Source organism: Bos indicus, chromosome 13 (assembly GCF_029378745.1).
Source record: "Bos indicus isolate NIAB-ARS_2022 breed Sahiwal x Tharparkar chromosome 13, NIAB-ARS_B.indTharparkar_mat_pri_1.0, whole genome shotgun sequence".
NCBI classification, from domain to species: Eukaryota; Metazoa; Chordata; class Mammalia; order Artiodactyla; family Bovidae; genus Bos; species Bos indicus.
In genome coordinates this window covers 20,019,696-20,041,644 of record NC_091772.1, presented here as the reverse complement: position 1 = coordinate 20,041,644, position 21,949 = coordinate 20,019,696, and the positions used below count along the sequence as shown (strand labels likewise).

Below are 21,949 nucleotides of genomic sequence, written 5' to 3'. Positions count from 1 at the left end.
AAATAAACAGCAGCTAAAAAATATTCATTACTACCATTTTTTAAAAATGCGTCATTTTTATCAGATGGCTAACTCAGAAGTACTTTTAGTGAAAGCAAAAAAACTGCTGTTTAAGATGTGTGTGTGTGCACACATGTGTGCACTCACTCATGTCCAGCTCTTTGTGACCCCATGGACTGTAGCCAACCAGGCTCCTCTATCCATGGGATTTCCCAGGCAAGAACACTGGAGTAGGTCGCCATTTCCTACTAGAAGGATCTTCCAGATCCAGATATCGAACCCACATCTCTTTCAACTCCTGCATTGGCAGGTGGATTCTTTACCACTGTGCCACCTGAGAAGCCCTAAGATGTAAAGATTCTAAATAAGTTTTTCATAAATGTGAGAAAAGGGAACAACAGTGTATACATGTGTATCTGTGCATATCATTTTTAAATGTGTACTTATAATGGCCATTTAATTATTTCACATATACCCCTAAAAATTGTTTAGTTGGCCAGAAGTCTTTTTTTAAAATCTTGTCATTAGGAAAATGAGGAAATGCCTTTCATTTAGGGTCACTTTGTGTTCAGTTTTATATGGTATTTATTATCTATCGATTTCATGGTGCTGCATAAAGTGAGGATATTCATAAAAAAGAATACACAATAGTTTTGATCAGTTATTTTTTTAAGGAAAATATAACACTAAATGAGAGCCTTTTTGTACTTGGAAAAACAACTGGAAGGGAATGCCATAGGTCTGATGGTTCAAAGTTCAAAGCTGTCCTCCCTTTATGTATGATCAAACCTAAAATGCTGCGAAAGTACAGGCCCAGTGCACCATCCATTTCCAAATGTTAGCCAATCCAGGAAATTCAGATCACAAAACTCAAGTAAACATATCCCAAAATACCTTTAATAATTTAAGAATTGTGCCACAAAGATCAAAGGCTAAATTAGTAAAAGAATAATTTGGCTAGGATAACTCTAAACCCCAGATAAACTATAACCTTCATAAAATGAATGCTATTGTTGGGAACAGCAAGTACCACTTATTTATAATCATCTAAGTGAAACTGCTTTAAGTTTCTCCAATTCTTGTGCCAACACAAAGGAGGCAGCTCGTGCTCAATTTCCAGGTAAGAAAACCTAGGGTTTCAGTTAAGTAAGCCTTGTCTGAGACAACTCAAGGCACTCCCTGTCTCCTCCACTGTCTCCAACTAATTCCAGAACACCATTTTTTGAAGAAGAGAAAGTTGCCAGTAGAAAAATTTTGAAATAACAAAACAAAAACTTCTCATTTTGTCTTTCAGGTCAAATCACATGAAACATCTGATACTTGACCAGTAACCGCCACAATGCAGGTATCTGAACATGGGGTTTTTACTCAGGTGCCTGAGAAAAAACAAACAAGCCTTCAACCTTCTGATATTATTCACTCTGTAAATAAACTACATATCCTCAAAATGACTCCCCTTTACCTCCAGTTCCAACTTAATGTTCATTGTCCATTCAATCATTCAACATTTACTTAACTTGTGGAAGGTGCCATGTTAAGCAATATATAGAGATGACAAAAAATAAAATTTAAACCCTAACCTGAATGGGCTTTTATTAGGATATAAATCAGGTGTATATTAGTTTAATTAAAACACAATTAGGCAGATTTAATTATACCTTTCCCATCATAAAAAAGGGAAAATCTAAAATAGTTCAGTGAGATGGCTAGAGTTTTTTGGGAAGCTGTCCAACAGAAACATAACACACGCTACAAAGGTGAGCTACATATGTATTTTTAAGTTGTCTAACAGCCACACTGAGGGGGAAAAACAGGGGAAATTAATAATATATACAAAATGTGAGCATTTCAACCTTAATGATTTTTTAAATCACGAAGTCCGTGATCTCTGGCATGTATGAAGGCTGACAGCAGTTCTCAGGTGCTCAACATCACCACACATGCCTAGTGGGCCCTGTGTGGGGCAGCACAGCTCCAGACCACCACACAGGGTCACACACAGAGCTGGCTCTTGCTCAATCAACACTGAGTGAGTGAAAAGTCACACCAAGCACTTCCCAAGGATACAGTTTTGAGCGACACTAAGTGACGAGGGAATGAATGGGAAGGCTTGAACAATCAATCTGACTTACTGAATTTGTGCACCATCCACAATTTGGCCCTGCTTGTATACACTCCCCACATGATTTGGCATTTGCTTTCAAACATCTGTTTTCATCTGTTAGGAAAAAGAAAAATTAGGCTACTTAAGTTCAAGAGAGAAAACAATGACAGATCAGGATCACAATGACAATACAATATATATGTACATGACATAGAAATACTATGAAGCTAGTTACTAAACTGACTCAGACCTACTCACCAGAGAGGTGATTTTGGATCATCCTGGTGCAGAGAACAATAAAAAGAGAGTTATCTTTCCCGTCTTCTATAGCAAAGACTAGGTACCCTTAATCTATACACTTGTCCTTTTTTTCCCCCCCCAAAGACATAATTCCAGGCTCTCTCAAGTTGGTCATTGTCGTCAAGAATTTTCTTACCACTGGGTAAACTATTATTTCTTTTCATTTAACTCATAACCACCACACCCATACTCCCCCTCCAACCAGGCTGCTTCATTGTAGTTTGGTAAATACTTGAAAAATCCGTATTCATCCTATCCACAACTCCTTGATTTCTCAGGTCTGTGTTCAAAGTATGTCAAGTATTTCTTTAAATCCATGTAAGAATCAGCATGCCTGCCATGTAGTACACACTAATATGAACTGTCTCCAATGTATGTTTTCTGCTTATAAACCTAACACACGCTCTTTATAGAAAATGTGGAAAATACATAAAAGCATAAAGAACTAAAAATCACCCAAAACCTGCTCATTAAGAAATACATTTTTTGTATATTTTCCCCAGTCTTTTGTCTATGTAGATTAATCAAAAAATAGCAATGCAGCACGCACAGACATTACTTAATTGAAACTGAGGACATACATTTTGTATACGACTTTTTTATACTTAATTCTTTCATCCCAGAGTCTTCAAAAACACGGCTTTAAAGATTACATATGCCACTGTATTAATGTAGCCTACAGAATGGGAAAACTTCTATTATTTTTAATCGCATGGTTCATGTGGGCCATAAGCCCGACATATACACACATGCATGCACATACATGAACCCACACAGATGACCATTCTTATCATGGAAAGATAAATTTTACATAAGTTTAACTTATCATGTAAGTTAAACTCAATTTAACTTATCATGTAAGTAAAACTCAATTTCCTTATCACAAATTTAAAAAAAAGAAACACTGGAGGTGAAAAGGATTAACTTTTAACCTCTCTCCAGCAGTAACATTCAAACACACATCCTCACAAGCAGTGTACACACACCGTATTTCCTTTTTTAATGCGAAGATTTTCTTTTCATTTAACAGGTATAAATAAGAACATCAATTGTCAGTCATTTAAGGCTCCATTTTTTTTTCCCCATACTTTCCCTGGCCATTTATTTTGTAAATTTTCTATTTGTCTTTTGCAAAGTTTTCTATCATCATGTTTTTAACCGTTTTTACTGGATCTCTACACTTGTGAGCAAAATTAAACCCTTATTTAGCTATTTTTTGATACTGTTTTGACATAATTTGGTTTTTTATGTTACTGTTGGTCTTTTGTAATTTAAATCTATTAATAACTTCCTTCATCTCTAGTATCAAATAGCTGTTCTATGCAGTGTATTTTGAGATTTGGAGAACAAAAAAACTGGACATCCATTATTCTAGATTTGGGTGCACCATGGTTTATAAGAGGATTAAATACATTTTCAGCTTTATTTCTTACTTCCTCTTCTATACAACACCAACATTTTGCAAGACTTCTGATCAAACAGCAAGAACATCTTTCCAACTGTTTCTCCTTTCATTTTTTCAGACAATAGTGGATAGTTCATAATCTGTTCTTCTACACATTTACTTTATTTCCTTCTAAGATGTAACACGCCTTTGCTTTCTCTGTGTTCACTTACACACTTTTTTATATCCCCCAAAGGTCTCTATGTAGTGCCTTCTATTCCTGCTGTCTCTCTGGGTGGTGGGTGGGGAACCTGACAAAGGACCTTGCAGGCACCGAAGGCGCCCGCCCTCGACTCTGAGAGGTGGGCTGCTGCGAGGCCTTCTGAAGGAGCAGGACCGCGCGATTTAGGTTTTCCCAGGAATCTAAAGTGGTCAAAAAGCGATACAAGATATTGAACAGACAAGTAGGCAACTTTTTTTTTACCTGCTTGGCCAAACACACAGCAAACTGAACTGATCAATCCGATCCAGAAAATCAGTTGTAAATTCATCTGAAATAGAAAACGTACAATGTTATATTTTTTAAAAAAAAAAAAGGGTTAACATATTAAGCATAATCATTCCCACTCACCTGATTTTCTGATTTATAAACATAATACATCTTCTTCCCCAACCCTTCTCCATACTCACCCTCTTCCTCTCCCCCCAGGTTCCCAGAATCCACTCTTGCTTTTCTCCAAATCAAATGTAGTTTAATATTTAATTAACAGTGCTCAGGAAAAAAATGTCAAGCATTCTCACACCTAAAAGCTATGTATTAAATCTCTGTCCCATGGAATCTTTACCTCCTGTGACTCCGAGGTGGCCAATCAGGCATATCCCAATGCCTCAGTTATCTCAACACTGAATTGTGAGTAAGCCTTCCAGAATCCTGGTCACGTCACCGGCTTGCTTACAACGTTTCAATCGTTTTCTTGCAAGGGTAAGACCAACATCTTGCACAAGCCTCCAATTCAGTTTTTGTGTCTGATGTCCTGTAACTATTTCCTTTTCAAGAAAATCAACTTCTATGCATGAAATTTGTAAAATATTCAGTTCAGTTGCCTACCGTTTCTAGATCTATAAATATACGAATTAAAGTTTTTCACCTTAATCTACATCTTACCAGAGTTGGACAAAGACAGCTAAAGTCATAGGTCACTAACTCTAACTAGTCACTGCTCTTGGACTGCACTCTAATAACATCTGCCCCTTCCACAAGAACGCAAAAAACCCCAAAGCAAATATAACACGCCCTCGAACAAAGATTAGCTTTACTACTTATCAAAGAAATATAAAGCAATATAAGGTGAACTAGCAGGTAAAAAAAAAAGGTTTTTTTTAACCCAACAAAACTTAATGATTTATTGCAGGTGGGTAAGAGAAACCAAGAGATGGCTCTGTAAGTTGATATAATTTGGGGGAAATAATTTAACAATCTATATCAAAACCCATTAAAAATGTTTCTGCCCTCTGGCTTAGTAAACTAACTACTAGAAACTCATCCAAAGGAAATAATTTAAAGTATCAAAGGTGATACATGCACAACACTTTCAGTACAGAACTCCATCATGTTTATAACAGTCAAAAATGCCAGTGTCCTCTACCCAAGATCCACGAAGAGCAAAGGGCTAACTGAACCGCCTTCATGGACTACTGGAGTCAAAAGAATAGAATGCAGCAACATCACAAGGTTTACAGAATAATTTTTGGATGCAAAGAACACATTTAAGATGACAGGTATGTAAAAATAAACAGTATATAAACATATAAAGTAACCAGAGTCCTGGAGATGACAGCATTATAAGCATAATATAAAGACAATGGGTTCATTTGTTTTTAAATTGTTCTAGTATATTCCTCATTTCACTTTCTTACTAAAAACAATATGGTAGGGTAACTGTGTGGAATTTTTTTCTTTCTTGGTAAATTTCTTTTAATAAGGGGAAAAAAAATTCCTTTAAAATCCCTCATTTTCAGGATACACCACCACAGCTCCAGAAAAATGCTTAAAAGTTCTACTCTGGGATCCTTGGGTTTCCTCTACTGCCAAATGCTGCTTGCATTTTCTGGTTTTCCAGAGAAAAGCAGTGTGAGTAACTCGCACAGTTACCCACTTTGCAACCAAGCTCAGAACAGCCAGTTCTGTTATGCCCCCGTTTTGCTTACGCATCCAGAAGCCCAAATGAAGCAGAGGGTCACTGACAGTTCACCTTTTAAGGCCTGACTAAAAGGTTCAATGTGTAATAAATCCACACAGACTATGATTCTGAGCAGTTCAAACACTGTTATCAATTCCAAAGTTATGACTAAAAGGCCCTGGACAGTAAGACACCCGAAGAAATGCCTGACTGTGATGAATGGAGCCTCTGAGCGGTTTCCACACAAAGGGAACAGAACAAATATCTGGTCCATATATGGACTCTGATCCATGGTCTTCAGAATACAACTCGGATCACTTTCAGGACCAGGAGACTACCTTGGAAAACCTTTAAAACGTCATACAACTCATAGAAGACCACTCAGATAGTTACCAGGTAGCAAAAAATATTTCCTGACATGCTTAGGTTTATGGCTTTAAAATACTACTTTAATGCCACTGTCTTTTCCTCTATAAACCTTGACACGCTAAAGACCAGACTTGTGAAGCCTTCTTGCCTTTGAAGAGCTCTGACCCCAGAAGCAGACAGCACAAGGGCTGCAGGGAGGCAAGAGCGGCAGGGTGGAGGGCAGCTCGAGACTAGTGGCATTTGTAGCAGGGCAGCCGCCAGGCCTGCAAAGGCCAGGCTTTCTGCCCAGGAAAGGGAACAGCCACAGGGGACGGAAGACGGCAGCCAACAGGGATAAGGAAAGCCACAAGGGCCACAAGGCAGGGACAGGGCAGTGAGGAGAGGCGCTGAGAAGAGGATGGTCAAGAGGACAGGGCAGTGAGGAGAGGCGCTGAGAAGAGGGGTGGTGAAGAGGCAGCGGGGCGCGGGAGGCGGGGCAGGACGGCCACAGCTCCCGAGACATTCAGATGCCCCGAGGCAACACCGGCCAGCGTGCGATCCGGGGAGCACCCCGGGCCTGAAAACCCCCATCTCTGGAGGTAGGGCCGGTGACTACCTACCCGTCTCCTCGCTGCCTCTCAGGCTGAGAAAGGCGCCCTGAGGAGTGAACAGCTCCCAAGGAGGGGGCCCCAGTAAGAGATGCCTTTAGGTCCTGTCCTAACCCTGACTCTCCTCCTCTTCATGAGCAAAGGTCTAGAAAGAGCCGTGACCCCGGGTCTCTAGCTCCTCCTCCACCTGTGTAAGTGGTGTCTGCCTTCTGGAGACACACATCAGTTTACCATGCACAGAATGCACACAGCATCACTGCCTACACCTCACCGTTCTTCCTTAACATGCTCTATTGGCTCCTCCCCTCCTCCTGGAAGAGCTTCCTTGGAAAATTCTGCCAGGTTCTGTGCCCTACAGGAGACACAAAGATTGCTGTCTCAAGGAATTTTCAGTTTAAAGACAAAAAATACCAATAACTATAATGTGACGTGACGGTTTCTATACGGAAGAGAAGCACGAAGTGCCCCGAGGATGCCAGAACCTGCCAGGACAAGCTCAGAGGCTTCCTGGGGCTAGAACCGCAGCACCCAGGAAACCACAGCAGGCCCTGCAGAGAAGCATCCCAGGCCAGAGGCCCGCATGTCAAGGCCAGAGTCATGAGAAGAACTGTAGTAACTTCTTTCCAATCTCATTACTAAACATACATGTTTGGGTGACTTCTCTCTCTCCCCCCACAAACTGGAATGGACTTGGTCTAACTTTACAGAAAAAATGTATTTAAGCATTACTTGTAGTTAAATCTGGTCAGTGGGGTGAGTGATTATTTTATCCCCATAATTTTCTACAATAAGAATAAATTACATTATGTTACAATCTTAAAATGTCATAGAGCTAAAAAAAAAAAAAAAAAAACCTTAAAGTACTTAAGACAAATTATAAGCTAGAAATAACAGAGACCGAGACCAACAAGGCAGGAGGTTACAGTCAGGTTGCAGAGAGTCTTAAATGCCATTCATGCTGAGTTTAGATTCTATGCAACATGTACCAAGGAAGCTGGGAAAAATGGCACAGGGTAGTAACATGACAACATGTATGTGACAGAAAACCAGTGGGGTAGAGGATGAATGGCAAGACACGAGCTGCTGGACAGTTACAGAATGTATTGCCCAGGCTCCAGAGTAACAACGGACAAAGAGGTGCTTGGGGGGATCTGAGGCTGCTTAGGTAAGGAATGGTTAGAGAAAGGATCATCACTTTCAAATAAGGAAGACAGAGAAAGATGGGAGTTAGGGGAGAAAATACTGATTTTGATTTAGAACTATGACTGTGAAATGCCGGTGTGAAACCGAGGAAAGATATTAAGTGGGAAGTTAAGATCTACGGCTCTGGCTTTCAGGATTTCAGGGCTAGAGATACAAACCCAAGAGTTGTGGGCAGCTATGAAATTCTGAAGATGGATGAGACTGAAGAATACTTAAGCAGAGAGGAGAGCTGAAGGCAGGCGTAAGGGAAGAAGGGAAAGAGTGCCAGATCCAGGCTCCTTGGAGTAAAGAGGGATGGAGCACAAGGGGCCCGCCTCCCTGAGGAGACGTGCGGCAGCTTTCTCTAAGTCAGGGCAGCGGGTGAGAAGCTGGGCGAGTTCAGGCATGACAGCTTATGTTTCTTCCTGAAACAGGAAGCAAGGACAGATGCTGGGAGAAGAGAGGAGCAGGTTGGCAGACGGAAGAAAATCAAGACACTGCAACAGGATTATGGAGCAGTGCTGAGGCCCAGCAGGTACTGGACACCCTGATCTATAAAGGCACATCTAACACTCATCTCACCTGAAACTACCTGGTAATAATCTGCCCTGATGGGTTCTAAGTGCCAAGAACACAATCTTTCCTGTGTCTTCAGTGACAGGACCTATAAGTGCTTGGGACAAAATCAGCGCTAAAAACTTATGCTGAAATACGTTAAATTTTATGTCATTTTTCTTGGACATTATTTAGAAGCCCAAGAAAGTATAGATACCCTAGGGATTACAATTTTTAACCCACGTAAGTATACACAAGCCAACTTTCAGCTAGATATAAAATGCCTCACACTCTAGGTGCTTGTACATCATGAATCAAAATTCATTTACATATACAAGCAACAGAAACATAGGCACTGAAATACTACATACACACTCAGTTATAAGGTCATCCACTTATTGGTTATTATTCTAGTTATTAGCACAAAACCCCAGTTTTTAGAAATTCTTGTAGAAACAGTCAAATACTGAGACAACCTCCCATGGGTCCTTAGACTCCAATCTGAAACTGTGGAATTAATGCCACTGTTTACAGAGCAAGTGCAGGAGGAGGAAGGGGCAGTGCTGAGAAAACACACACACAGAGAGAAGGCCACAGTCAAGGGCCTAGACATCAGGGTGCAGGTGAGAGAAAGGGCTAAGGAGCCAGGTGTAACATTTCAGGGGTGGGCAGTCTTGGATAAAAGGTCGAGCTGAGAAGACAGCTAATGGGAACTGGGTTGGCTGGGGTCCATTCCCAGAGCAGAGTCTGAGACGAGAGCAGGCGTGCAAGCAGCTCACTCACAGGGTGACGGGGAATGAGATGTGCTGAAGATGCAAACCAAGAAGAGAAAAGGCCAGGGCACTTTAGCCACCACAGGGGTGCCCAGGGACTTGGCCTTCCAGAGAAGTCTTGAGAAGTGTATACAGTTCACCCCTGAATCCATGGATTCCATCAGCAGATTCAACCAACAACAGATGGAAATAAATTTTTTTAATTGCAGAGTTCTACAAAGCAAAACCTGAATGTGCCCTGCACAGGCAACTCTGCATAGTATTTACGTTGCCTGGAAAATCCCATGGACAGAGGAGCCTGGTGGGCTGCAGTCCATGGGGTCGCTAAGAGTCGGACACGACTGAGCGACTTCACTTTCACTTTTCACTTTCATGCATTGGAGAAAGAAATGGCAACCCACTCCAGTACTCTTGCCTGGAGAATCCCAGGGACAGAGGAGCCTAGTGGTTTGCCGTCTACAGGGTCGCACAGAGTCGGACACGACTGAAGAGACTTAGCAGCAGCAGCAGGCATCATCTGGAGGTGACAAAGTGTACATGAGGATGTGCCTAGGTTACACTCAAGAGCTACACCCTCTCAAAGAGACTTGAGCATCTGTGGATTTGCTTGGGGAGGAGGAGTGTCCTGGAACCAATCCCCCTCGGATACTGAGGGACAACTGTGGAAAGTGTGTCCAAAGAATGGTCACTGGGAAGACGTGCCTCAGTTCTAGTCCCCACAGGGAAAAGTCTGCCCCAAGGGGCTTCCAAGAACAACAGTACACCCCACCAGAAGGCTGCTGCTAGTTTCTCTCCCCACCGACAGACAAGAGGGCTGGCTGGAGATGCCCCAGGGTTGAAAAGACAGAGGCACGTAAGGCAAGATGCAGTCAGCCAGAGTGAGTCAGAGAACTGCTCCGAGAGGCAGCGACGGGAACCAGAGGAGGCCCGAGGAAGTGAGGAGGACAGAGGTTTCTAGTCCAGCGCTCAAAGCCCCTGGCGTTAAAAGAGCAAGAAAACGGCTAGAACAGAGTGTGAGAAGCGTCACTTGCATTAACTCTGGAGATCTCAATGATGGCAAGAACTGGGGAGGGGATTTAAGCCAGGAGAGTCGCATATAGGCACACATACATATATTAAAACAAACACAACTTCTGTTTAAAAGATTCAGTAATTAAGATGTATGAAGCTCTTTCCCATCTACTGCAGATGTGTATGACTGACCTGCCTTATGAACTGTCATCTTCTAGAAATCAGTTGTGTCCTCTGTACCTAGCCCAGTACACAGAGTCTAAAGATAACTGCAGATATTCTGAGGTATCCAAAGAAAAGTAAACAAAGCCCTGCAGAGTGCAGTGATCACACCATCTGCTAAGGCGTAGCTCAGAGCTCAGAGTATGGGCTGTGGGGTCAGGTGCCTGGACTCAAACCTCTAATCAACCCCCAACTAAGCAGGTGACACTGGCAAGTTATTTAATCTGTGCCTTGGTTTCCTCATCTTTAAAATGGACACTACAGTTTCTACGTTATGGGGGATATGTGAAGTTTACATGAGTTGTAAATATAAAATATTGAAAACAGCATCTGGCACATTGCAAGCAATACCTAGATGGTACTTGTTATCATTATTACTATACATTACAGCTGGAGCTCAGCAACAACTTGATTCAATAAAGAAGTAACTATGTTTGAATGTTTGGGTTTTTCTTTTTTTTCAATCCTAATTAACCAAAAACTCTGAATTGATCCATGTTAGGTGAAACACAAGATATGGAAGAAAAGATAAAGGGTTAGAAAAAAAACACAACTGCAAACAACAGATTAATGTTGACTTTTATAGAAATAAACACATTACTTCGATATGATATCAAAACCTGATACTGTATATGGTGATGGTGGTTTAGTCGCTAAGTTCTGTCCAGTTCTTGTGACCCCATAGTCTGTAGCCCGCCAGGCTCCTCTGTCCATGAGATTTCCCAGCCTAGAATACTGGAGTGGGTTGTCATTCCCTTCTCCAAGGGATCTTTCCCACCCAGGGTCTCCTGCATTGCAGGCGGATTCTTTACCAACTGAGCCACCAGGAAGTCCTATACTGTAAAAAAATAAATAAAATAAAATACAAGAAGCCTTAATCAGGTGCTAATTATTAATTAGATACTAATTATTATGCTAAGTAAATTTGATAATTATTTTAGGTTCTACATTTAAGTAGGATTATTCTACTTTCTAACAATCATATTTCTAACAATTTGTATGTAAAATAATAAAAGCATCAAAACTTTAATGCTTTTTACTACCACATTAAATACAGCACAGATATTTTTGAATGTTAGTATCACAAATCACCTTAAAAAAAGATCAAAGTGGAGAGTAACATACCTAATTAAAATAGAAATAAGGAAGAATGACTTCAGGTTTCTCCTTCTATATGGGGAAGCAAATCTAGGAGAGGCTAAGAGGAGGAAGGAAACTGCCCTGAAAAGACATCTTGTAGCAGAAACTTAGACCAGGAGGCTGTGTACCACTCTGGTTCATTCAGAGACTGCTGCCCACTGAGAACTATAAAACACAAGGGTGATGTGTTCACTTAGAAGGCAGACAAGGCTCAACCAGGCACACCCAAGAGTGATACGATAACTGAGTTTTGATGATTTATGGTAATTTGTAACAAAAAGTTTTATTTTTACGTTTATTCTAACACATGCAAATGACTATAAAAATGAAAATAACTAATAAAAATAATAACAGCTATCTCTTCTAAGCAACTCCATGAGGTTGGGAACAATATTATCTTTGTTTCATATATGAGGAAGCCAAACCACAAATACTTCTCCAAAGTCACAGGTAGAACTGAAACCAGACCATCTGAATTCTGAAGCTGTGACCTGAGTCTGTGCTCCACTAAACTACAATATTTTGAAGGTATACTCAGTCACTATTTCAAAAATAAAAGAACACCCTTCTACTGTTAGAACTGACTCAGAGAACAGAAATGGAAAGGACTTAAAATGTTCTTTGAGTTTATTTCTTAGTCCTTCAAAATGACTGGAGGCCAACAGAAGTTATTTTAATTGTCAAATTTCATGAGTATACTGACAGGTTATGGTCTCATCCTACAAAAGCATTTCATCCAAGTATCTTTTCTTACTACATTTAATTTTAACTAAAGGGTCATAAGGGCTTCCCCGATGGCTCAATGGTAAAGAATCCAACCGCAATGCAAGAGATGCAGGTTCGATCCCTGGGTCAGGAAGATCCCCTGGAAGTGGGCATGGCAACCCACTCCAGTATTCTTGCCTGGAGAATCCCATGGACAGAGGAGCCTGGAGGGTTACAGTCCATGGGGTCGCATAGAGTCGGACACGACAGAAGCAACTTAGCACACACACAAAGGGTCATAATTCATCCTCTGAACAATAAATTACCTCAAATAGCTCCAAAACATCATTTTGATAGTTAGAAACATGCAAGTGTTCCCTTGTCAAAAACTGTACATAATTAATCTCCACTGTAAACTCATCTTTATTTATCAAGGTTAAGTGTGGTTTTATGAGCTAGTCAAACTTTTAAATACATACTAAGTATCTATTAATGGTCTTAATGTGACAAATAACTCATTTGGTATTTCTTTTTACATTTACAGATAAGATCTTTAGAAATTTTATATGTACTTTATAGAAATTAAACAATTATGCTTTAGAGAAAAATTTTTAAAAATGGAGAGTTACATTTAAGTTTTAAAATTGGGTGCTCAGAGGCCATCTATGCCCCAAAGGACACAGTACAAAAAGAAGTCATCCACAAAAGATTTCTTCCTATAAAATCTTTGCACAAAGAGCACATTTTTATTCAGTACAACTTGGATTTCCAAGTCAAATATTCACTGCACATCTACCGTGTACAAGACATATAACTGACAAAGCTGGGACATGAACCCAGGCATGAGCCGAAAGCCCAAGCTTTCACCAGAAGTAGGTTTCCAATAAGAAAGCTTCCTTCTTTTATATCCTAACATTGTAAATCTTTTCACCTTAATGGTGGAAAAGATTCAGATACCTCCATTGAGGTATCTTATAAGCCTCTCCTGAAAATAGAATAAGGTTAGATTCATCCCAAGTCCGTACCACCATCGCTATTTTCTGTATCTGTGTTTAAAAGGAAAAAAAAAAAAAATAGTCCAATAACCCATTAATATTTACAAATCAACACAGTCCAGAAAAGGAACACAGAGCCAAGAGGAAAGCCTCAGGCTTTCCTACCATGCAGTTCACCCTGCTTCTCCCCACGCAGAGCAACAGACAGGAGAACATACAGGAGCCTGTTCTGCTTCACACCATCAGACTCGAGGGTGAGAGCTGGGGATGAATTCACCAAAACCAAGAGCACCTTTCCCCTTGTGAGAAGAACAAGTAAAACTCAACATTTTCCCCCTCTCTGGCAGGAAGAGGTGCGTGGTAGTGATCCTGGAAGTGTCTATGGCCCAAATAAATAATAAGCTACAATGAATGATTAACAAAACTTAGCAGAAAGGATGAAAGAGGGAAAAAAAAAGAGGGACCAGGAAAGAAAGGAGGTTGAGTACTCCAAGGCAAACAGGCAACATTTCCTTTGAAGTCTGTGTCCACCCACTGTGGAGGATAGATCGTATTCTGAAGTTATTTAGAAAGAAAACTTTCTAAAATTCAAAACTCCCACCCAGAAGAAAAAAGGCTTTTTATGAGTCCCAACCCCTTCTTACCCAAAGGTGGTTATCAGCCTGAGTTGAGTCCCAACAACAAAGGTTTGACTACTCCAAAACTACAGGCTTAAAAAACAACTGGAAACCTGAGAACAGGGCCAATACTTAAAGAAAATTACAGAATAACAGAACAAACTGTGTCTATCCTGGGGCTTCTCTGGTGGCTCAGCAGTAAAGAATCTGCCTGCAATGAGGGAGAGGTAGGTTTGAACCCGGGGTCAGGAAGATCCGTCCAAGAAGGGAATGGCATCCCGCTCCAGTATTCTTGCCTGGGAAATCCCAAGGACAGAGGAGACTGGTGGGCTATGGTCCATGGGGCTGCAAAAGAGTCAGACACGACTGAGCAACTAACCTACTGTGTCTACCCGACCCCCCACGAAAATGAGAAAGTGGAAGATTAATCATCAGCACCCACTCCTGTGGTGCAAGGGGAAGATAAAGAACGGACGCACTGTGTCTCGGGAAATACTTTCAATAAAGATGGAAGTAGGGGGAAGTCAGAACATGGAACTGAACTACGAAAAATTTCTACAGCACAAAGAGAGAAAATTAAGAATCTTCTCTGAAAAAAAAAAAAAAAAGAATGAACTCATTATGCTCTTCAAGGAATTAAGAAAATCTCAAATAGATTTTGCAGCAATCAAACACAGTAAGACCACAAAACTAGAGGAAAAGTGTACAGAGCTACAGGAGGAAATTTAAGTTGAAATCCTCTGCAGAACTCAAAACACACAGGAACAGAATCAACACAACAGGAAGAGCAGGCTTGAGCACACAGAATTCAAAATAATTCAAGGCAATAAGAAGCATGACGTTATAGCCAACAGTGACCCAGTAAATAGATAACTGGTATATCACCACCACCACCTCCCCCACCAAAAAGGTTATAGCCTTTACATGAGGACCAAAAAAAAAGATTAAGCATTAAATTCCAAAAAATGGTGAAGGGGCATAAAGTAAGTTCAAAGCTCATAAAATAAGCAAAAGGACAAGACTTAGAAGATGAGCAAGGGATTTCCCTGGTGGTCCAGTGGCTAAGACTCCACTCTTCCAATGCAGGGAGCCTGGGTTCCACCCCTGGTACTGGCTGCAGCTGAAGACCCCGCATGCTGCAACTAAGATTGAGGATGCCACATACCGCATCTAAGACCTGGTGCACTCAAATAAACAAACAAGCAAAAGTTTAACACTCTAAATAAATCTATTAAGACATAATATTAAGGGCTAACCCAAAATCAGCATGAAAAGTTGCCTGAACTTAACTCTTCCCAGGTCCTCCTTCCACTCAAAAGACATTACCCAGCAATTGCTATATTTCAAACTAGCCTAGCGAGCTGTTCCTTCTTTAGACTTGGCTATGTCTATAGATTTTGCTTTTCTCTGTGAAGGGAGAAGAGTAAGTGAGCAGCTGCTTTGGTTGAAGAATTTACTTTGGGGCAAGTTTACAAAGAACTAGCAAAAACAAGTTTACCAACTTAACTAATGGGATCGACAAGCACTTGAGAGTAATATATGTTCCATGTAATTTCAGTCGAGGAGAACTGTAAGTTATGCTCCCTTGGATAATTTTATCTACTTTTTAGGTAAGTCATTCCAAAATTCTTACTTGGTCAAAACTTTAATAAATTTTGACCATATGCTTTGTCATCTCTCTCCTCTGCCCTGTATTAGATTGAAACAAACACAGTGCTGAATATATTCTAAATATATATACAATAAATATAGGTAAAAAATTTTACCTAAATATAGGTAAAACTCAATTTCTCACTTAGCACTAAGCTGGGAATAATATCTACCTTAGAACTGTTAAAAGGATAAAATATGATCATGAATATAAAACAAATATCTTTATAGGGACCTATAAATTACAGCTTACTTGATTACTGAATTTTCTTCTTGCTCTTCAACTCATTCACTGACTCCTAAGCATTAGAACCTGAGTGACTACTTAATAAATGGTTCTCAATCTTTTTAAGCCATACTGCTTTAGTAAGCACAAGTCTGCTCCTTACTGTTTCTGTTGTGTTTTCCTAAAATAATATAATACTAAATGCAACTTTTAAAACTACAATCTCCACCTCCAATAATCAAATATGACCCACCACTACACCTTTGGGGAAGGAAAGAAATTACAATCTGAAATAAATAATAAACTGTAAAATACTGGAGAGCTAATAAATTACTATTCTTAATTTTACAAAGACTATGAAAGCTTAAGTTACCTATGTATTCATTCAATAACATTTATACACGGAAATGTGACCTCCATATATCTAAATACTTTTCCTCATCATTCTTAATTTTTTCAACCACCATAAGAATTATTTCAAAAAATTTGAAAAAAATTTTCACCAAAATTTCAAAAAATGTTTCAATTTTTTCAACCACCATAAGTAGCATTAACTACTACTTTTTTGTGTCCCAAAATATAGTCTTGATAAAGTCTGGCACAGCAAATGACAACCCTTCGGTGATGCTCAGTAACGCAGTGTCGTTTAATTCAAATTTCTATTACAACCAGTTGTATTTATGTCTGTGAACTACACCAGACTAGAGTTGGAGGGCAAGAGTCCAGGCCTTCATTTAAAATATCCTTCATTTTATTTATATGTATTATATAAAGGCATATATATTTATATATGTATGATTATATATCAAAGTAATCAAAAAACATTTATTTGCTAGATTAGACGGTATTCTACCTTCTAACTATACTGTCCTTTGACCATGTCATCATTTATATTCGTCTCTTTGGTCATACCATTACAAGCTCCTCACGGCCCTCCAAAACCAGTTAAGCCAAAGCTGATCTTTTTCTCAAAATCTATTAGAATCACCTGGTACAGGGCACTGTGTAAACATCCTGTGGTGTCTGCTACATTTCCCTAAATTGAAAACAAGGCATCCCAACTAGACAGTATCCTCAGCTGCAAGGTGCAGGCCAACCTCTTGCCCTACACCCAGTAAGCACCACACTGCTCAGGGAAGTGGCACTTAGCACACTAACGGATTAAATGGTTACTGACAACAGAGCTCCATCCTGACAGAGAGCTAAGAGCACTAGACTTGCCTGGCCAGCACTTGCAGGCTTTCTCAAAGCCATGACTCGGCACACCACATGCCCTCTGGGGTGAAGGCACAGAGAAAGGCTGCTCATGGGAGAGGGAAGACCTGTCCTCTGTAGAGTCGGGTCACACAGCAGCTGGCCTTCAGCTCACAGGGCAATAGAAAGGAGAAACCAAGAGACCACTCTACTATGTAGATACAGAAACCAGAGCCCTTTCCAGGTGAGGTGTTCCAACAAACGTCCCAGAGCTCAGAACGAGCTTGCCCAAAACCCAGGTTTCCCAATCAAGAAGTCTCTGCTTCATCAACTGCTTCTCTAAAGATGCTTCTCTCTTCACCTTAAACAAGCTCATCAAAGGAAAAGCCTGAACATATCCAAGTCCCCCACTAAGCTAACACAGGAAGGAACCAGAAATTCAAACAAACTGAGGAGGGAAATGGTTTTTCTAGATTTCTTTTCCTCCACCCAGCCTTTGACTGGGAAAGTGTTTCCAGGGCCCCTCGGCGGCACCTTTTCACTCTACACGCTCTCCAGTATTTTCATCTGCAGCCCAGAGCGTCAGCCTATACAGACTAAGAATTCCCAAATCGTAGGCTCCCAACCAGACTGCTGGTTGTGAGCAAGCAGTCTGCACAGTCAGCTACACTCCAGGCATCTCAGCAGGAGTCCAGCATTCCCCTGCCTCCAGGCGGCCAGCCGCACAGCACCCCCTTGCGGTCACGCTTCCCACCTCGGACAAGCCACCTCCTAATCAGACACCTAGGCCACTTCAGTTCCTGTCTCCTCTTACCTCAGACACCAAGTCTGACCTGTCCACCCTCCAAAATAAGTAGTTCTTGTAGCCCCACCCAGGTTGTCCCCCATGCCAAGGATCTCCAAAGCTTTTTAATACTCCTTTTACTATTTAACAACAAAAAGAAACTTGAGAATACGTGTACCCCAAAATATGTATTTATAAATTAAAATACATGTACTCTACAACAATGTGGTAAGATATTATAAATCATAATAATACATTTAAGCTTTATAAAAAAAATAGTAAGTCTAATATTTTCTTCCTACATCCAGTGATCTATTTTATACATCCCTGGGGTCCAGGAAGCTGCACTTTGGAGACTGTATGAGACAAGTCCAATAATTGTGTGTTTATACATGCATGCACTATGTATATTTGAAACAGTCTGTCACTTACACACATTTCTTGATCAGATGATGTACGTATGCTTTAGCATATTGCTAAATATAGTTAACCTCATCTTCCAAAGCCACAAACCAAAACTAAAGCTTAAAAGTACCTGGCTTCTGTATTATTTTATAAATAAAACTTAACTCTGCAAAAGTCTCACAATTAGTCACATTTAAAGATGAGAAACCTGCAAAGTATAGCTTGGCTCCTTTTGCATGCAGCTACAGAACAAGAAATACCACCTTTTTCACTTATCTATTGAAAATTCTAAGACTGCTAAGGTTCTGAAGGTTTTCTGCACTGCAACTCCTGTAACCTAGATATATAATTTTCCCAGTTTTCTACAGCTATAGATACTGCTATCATTTCAGGGTTCTGAAGAATAAGGTACTCCTCTGGACTCTTACCCCTATCAGCCCACCCTCTGGACCCCAAGACTCCCACCTCTGCTATAACAACATACAAGGACAAAACTCCACAACATATGACCAGTCAGAATAGACCTGCTCACGCAAAAAAAAAAGATACTTACAGATTTGCACAATATAATCTAGGATTCCACTGACAACCAGACGGATCCTAACCCTCCAGAGTGGGGTAATCAGTCCACATGAATCCTCTCAGATACTAACTGAATTTGTTACATGTTCAGAAATATCAATTAGCAGAACTCAAAAGTTCTGAAACTTGACCTATCTCCTGTTTCTTCTCATCACTCCAGCAGAGTAGTCAAGAACAACTAATCACCCACACATATGCCATGAAAACAAGCACCACCTGAAAGTTAGTTTTCAGTATTTTAGAAAGTAACCAGATGCCCTAGTTCCCCCAGGAGTTAGGAATTTATCCACCCCGGTGTAGGACTGCATGTTCATTCAATGATGCTAATTTGGGGCAGCTTTTAAATATCCTGACCAGAAAGCTGAGGAGAAAGCCACCTAAATCCAATGATTTATTCAATATTACTGATCCTATACTTTCCACACACAGAATAGCGAGGGGATTAGAAAACAATACAGAATTTAACATTCTTTTAAAAACAATCAACATTACAAAAACTTTAAGTCTGTGAAATCAACACTGATGACTCAATTTGGAGTCTGCTATTTACAGAAGCAAAGTATTAACCACATCCCATCTTTTTAACTAGCATTCTAATAACATCTTCCATTTTATATTGAATTCTAGGGTGGGTATAATTGCTTTCATCCTCAAATGCCTGTTAACTAAAACATTGATTTGTTTCATGTGTTTTCTATTTATCAGCTAATCATCTTCAGTCCCTCATTTATTAATAAGTGACCTAAAATTATTTTCAAATGTGAACATCTCTGTAGGGCTCTTAAGCCAGCCCTGACTCCTTTGAGCCTTGATGTCCACAAATCCTGAATAGGTAACTTACAAGTCAAGTTCCTTCATCACTTCTGAAGTGTTTATAATACATAACGTATTGCAAAGTCTGGATTCCGTTAAGAAAAATTTCTAATCGAAATTCAATTAGCATTTTTTTATTGTACCATCAAAATAACAATAAATAATAACAATAATTCTACCCAGCTAATATTTATGTGGAACGCAGATTCCAAGAAATCTTATTGATAATATCACCAATTACATGGTGAGATTTTTTTTTAAAGTCCTTCTACTTTATCAAGAAGGAAAGAAAAGGAGTTAATATTTATTGAGCTAAGTGTCTTCACTACACTGCACTTATATTATACAAGGTTACCTGTGGTTCAAACATGGGTTGCTGGACCACAAGGGTTGTCCTCATCAGAACTGGACGATCACCTATGCTCCCTGTGCCTCAGTTTCTTCATTTGTAAAACTGGGATTAAACACAACACCTACTTCTTTGGATCAGTTCCAGGATTAAAGGACAAAATAAAGGTAAAGTGCATAGAGGTAAACATAGCCCTCATTGTCCTCATAATAATTTCTAGCTTTATTATTAGTATAGGTAGGTACTGTTCCCATTTTACAGATGGAAGAAATGGAGCCTTAAATAGAGTGTAATTTACTAGTAATGATCATACAGACTAGCGCTAGGTTTTCACGCAAAAACACAAAACTGGTGAAACAAAAATTACTCAGGCATTAAATACTACCATTCTTAAAAATACAACTTGTTCTGAAGCATCAGGAACGGCACGAATTAGGCACAGCCGGGCAGGAGCCCTGAACACGGCCGCGGCGTCCACACCCAGCGTTAGAAGGGCCCACAGGACGCGCCCACCCGGCGCCCCGGTGCCCTGCGGCGCGGCGACGCCCGGGACGCGGGGCTGGAGTCAGGGTGAGTGGTCCCGGCGTGGAGGCCCGGCAGCCGAGGCCGCTGCCGGACCAGGTCCGCGGAGGCCCGTCCGCGCCCAGCCGTCCGGTTCGCGCCCAGCCCAGCGTCCGAGTGGCGGGTCCGACTCCCGGGCCTCCGCGACAGCGGCCCCGCGAGGACAGCGCCCCTGCCGGGAAGGTCCAGGGGCGGCCGCGGCCCGACTTCCTACCCCGCCCGAAGGCTTGGAATCCACCCGGAGGCCGCGGCCCCCACGCCTGCTCCTCCATGAGAGCCCGGCCGCTCACCAATTCCGCCGCCCGCCCTCCCGGCCGGCCGCCCTGGCCCACCTTCTCCCGCGGCGTCCGGCCCGCTCGGTCAACTCGGCCTGTGCTCCGCGGTTCCCGCTCGGCCTGTCCCGAGCTGGCGTGGCCTCCCGGGCTCGGGCGCGGCGGCGGCGGCGGCGGCGGCTCCTCCTCCTCGCGGGCGGGAGGAGGAGACTCGGCGGCGCGGGGCCGCCTCCCGGCAGGAAACGACCCCCGGGGCACCGCCTCCCTGGCGCTGCGATCCCGCTCCTCAGGCCGCCGCCGCGGCACTCGCCCTCCGGAAGCGCATTCCTCTCGGGCCGCGTCAGCCGCGCCCGCGGTGGGAGGGGGAGGGGGACAGGGAGGGGAGGGGACCGGGAGGGGGAGGGGGACTGAGGGGGAGGGGCGGGGGCCGCCGGGACAAAGGAGCGGCCCGGCTAGGCCACCGGCTCCGTCGCAACCCCGGCGGCGCCTCCTTCCTTTGCAGCCGAGGGAGAGAGGGAGGATTTTGCCGGGTCCTGCTCACCTTAATATCCTTCTCGGCCTGCCTTAGGCGCTGCTTCTCCAAAGCCCCTTGTGTGTCCGGCCGGCCGGCTTTGAACCCTGGAAGCCCTGCCTCCCAGGAGCCGGCTCAGACAGACGGGGACACTTAGTCACTCACCTTGTTAAGGTTTCGTGGGGCCAAAAACGTTTCCCTCTGGAAGGGAAGTAGCTAAAGCCGATATTTTTCTGGTGGGAGGATTTGCTTACGTCTTTGAGAGAGGGGAAGACTTAAGGAGGAGACGGGTGCCAGGAAAGATGAAGAAAGTTGTAGAGGAGAAACTGGTGAGTTTGAGGAGCAGCTTTTGTTTGGTTCATCTGGAGGTCCATTTATGGGGAACTGGGAGGAGAAGGAAAGGTTCATCCTTGATACAGTTTCTGTTCATTCTCACTTTTTTTAGTAGGTGGACATGGGGGCTGGAGAAGAGACAGCT

The 21,949-nt window shown here is 41.9% G+C and overlaps 1 protein-coding gene across 3 annotated transcripts in view; it reads right to left on the bottom strand.

Annotated features, from left to right (window-relative positions):
* Positions 1–21,660, bottom strand: part of ITGB1 (integrin subunit beta 1) — a 43,672-nt gene extending 22,012 nt beyond the window's left edge. For 2 of the 3 annotated variants that reach the window (XM_019973005.2, XM_019973012.2), the window contains exons 1-3: positions 21,021–21,154; positions 4,273–4,339; positions 2,133–2,218 (exon numbers count right to left, since the gene is read on the bottom strand). In XM_019973005.2, coding sequence (XP_019828564.2) covers positions 2,133–2,218; positions 4,273–4,339 — 153 coding nt within the window. In that variant the 5' untranslated portion in view covers positions 21,021–21,154. Of the gene's footprint in view, positions 1–2,132; positions 2,219–4,272; positions 4,340–21,020; positions 21,155–21,636 lie in introns of those variants that run through there. The other variant, XM_019973006.2, reaches the window with a different exon arrangement.
* Positions 21,661–21,949: the final 289 nt, after the last annotated feature.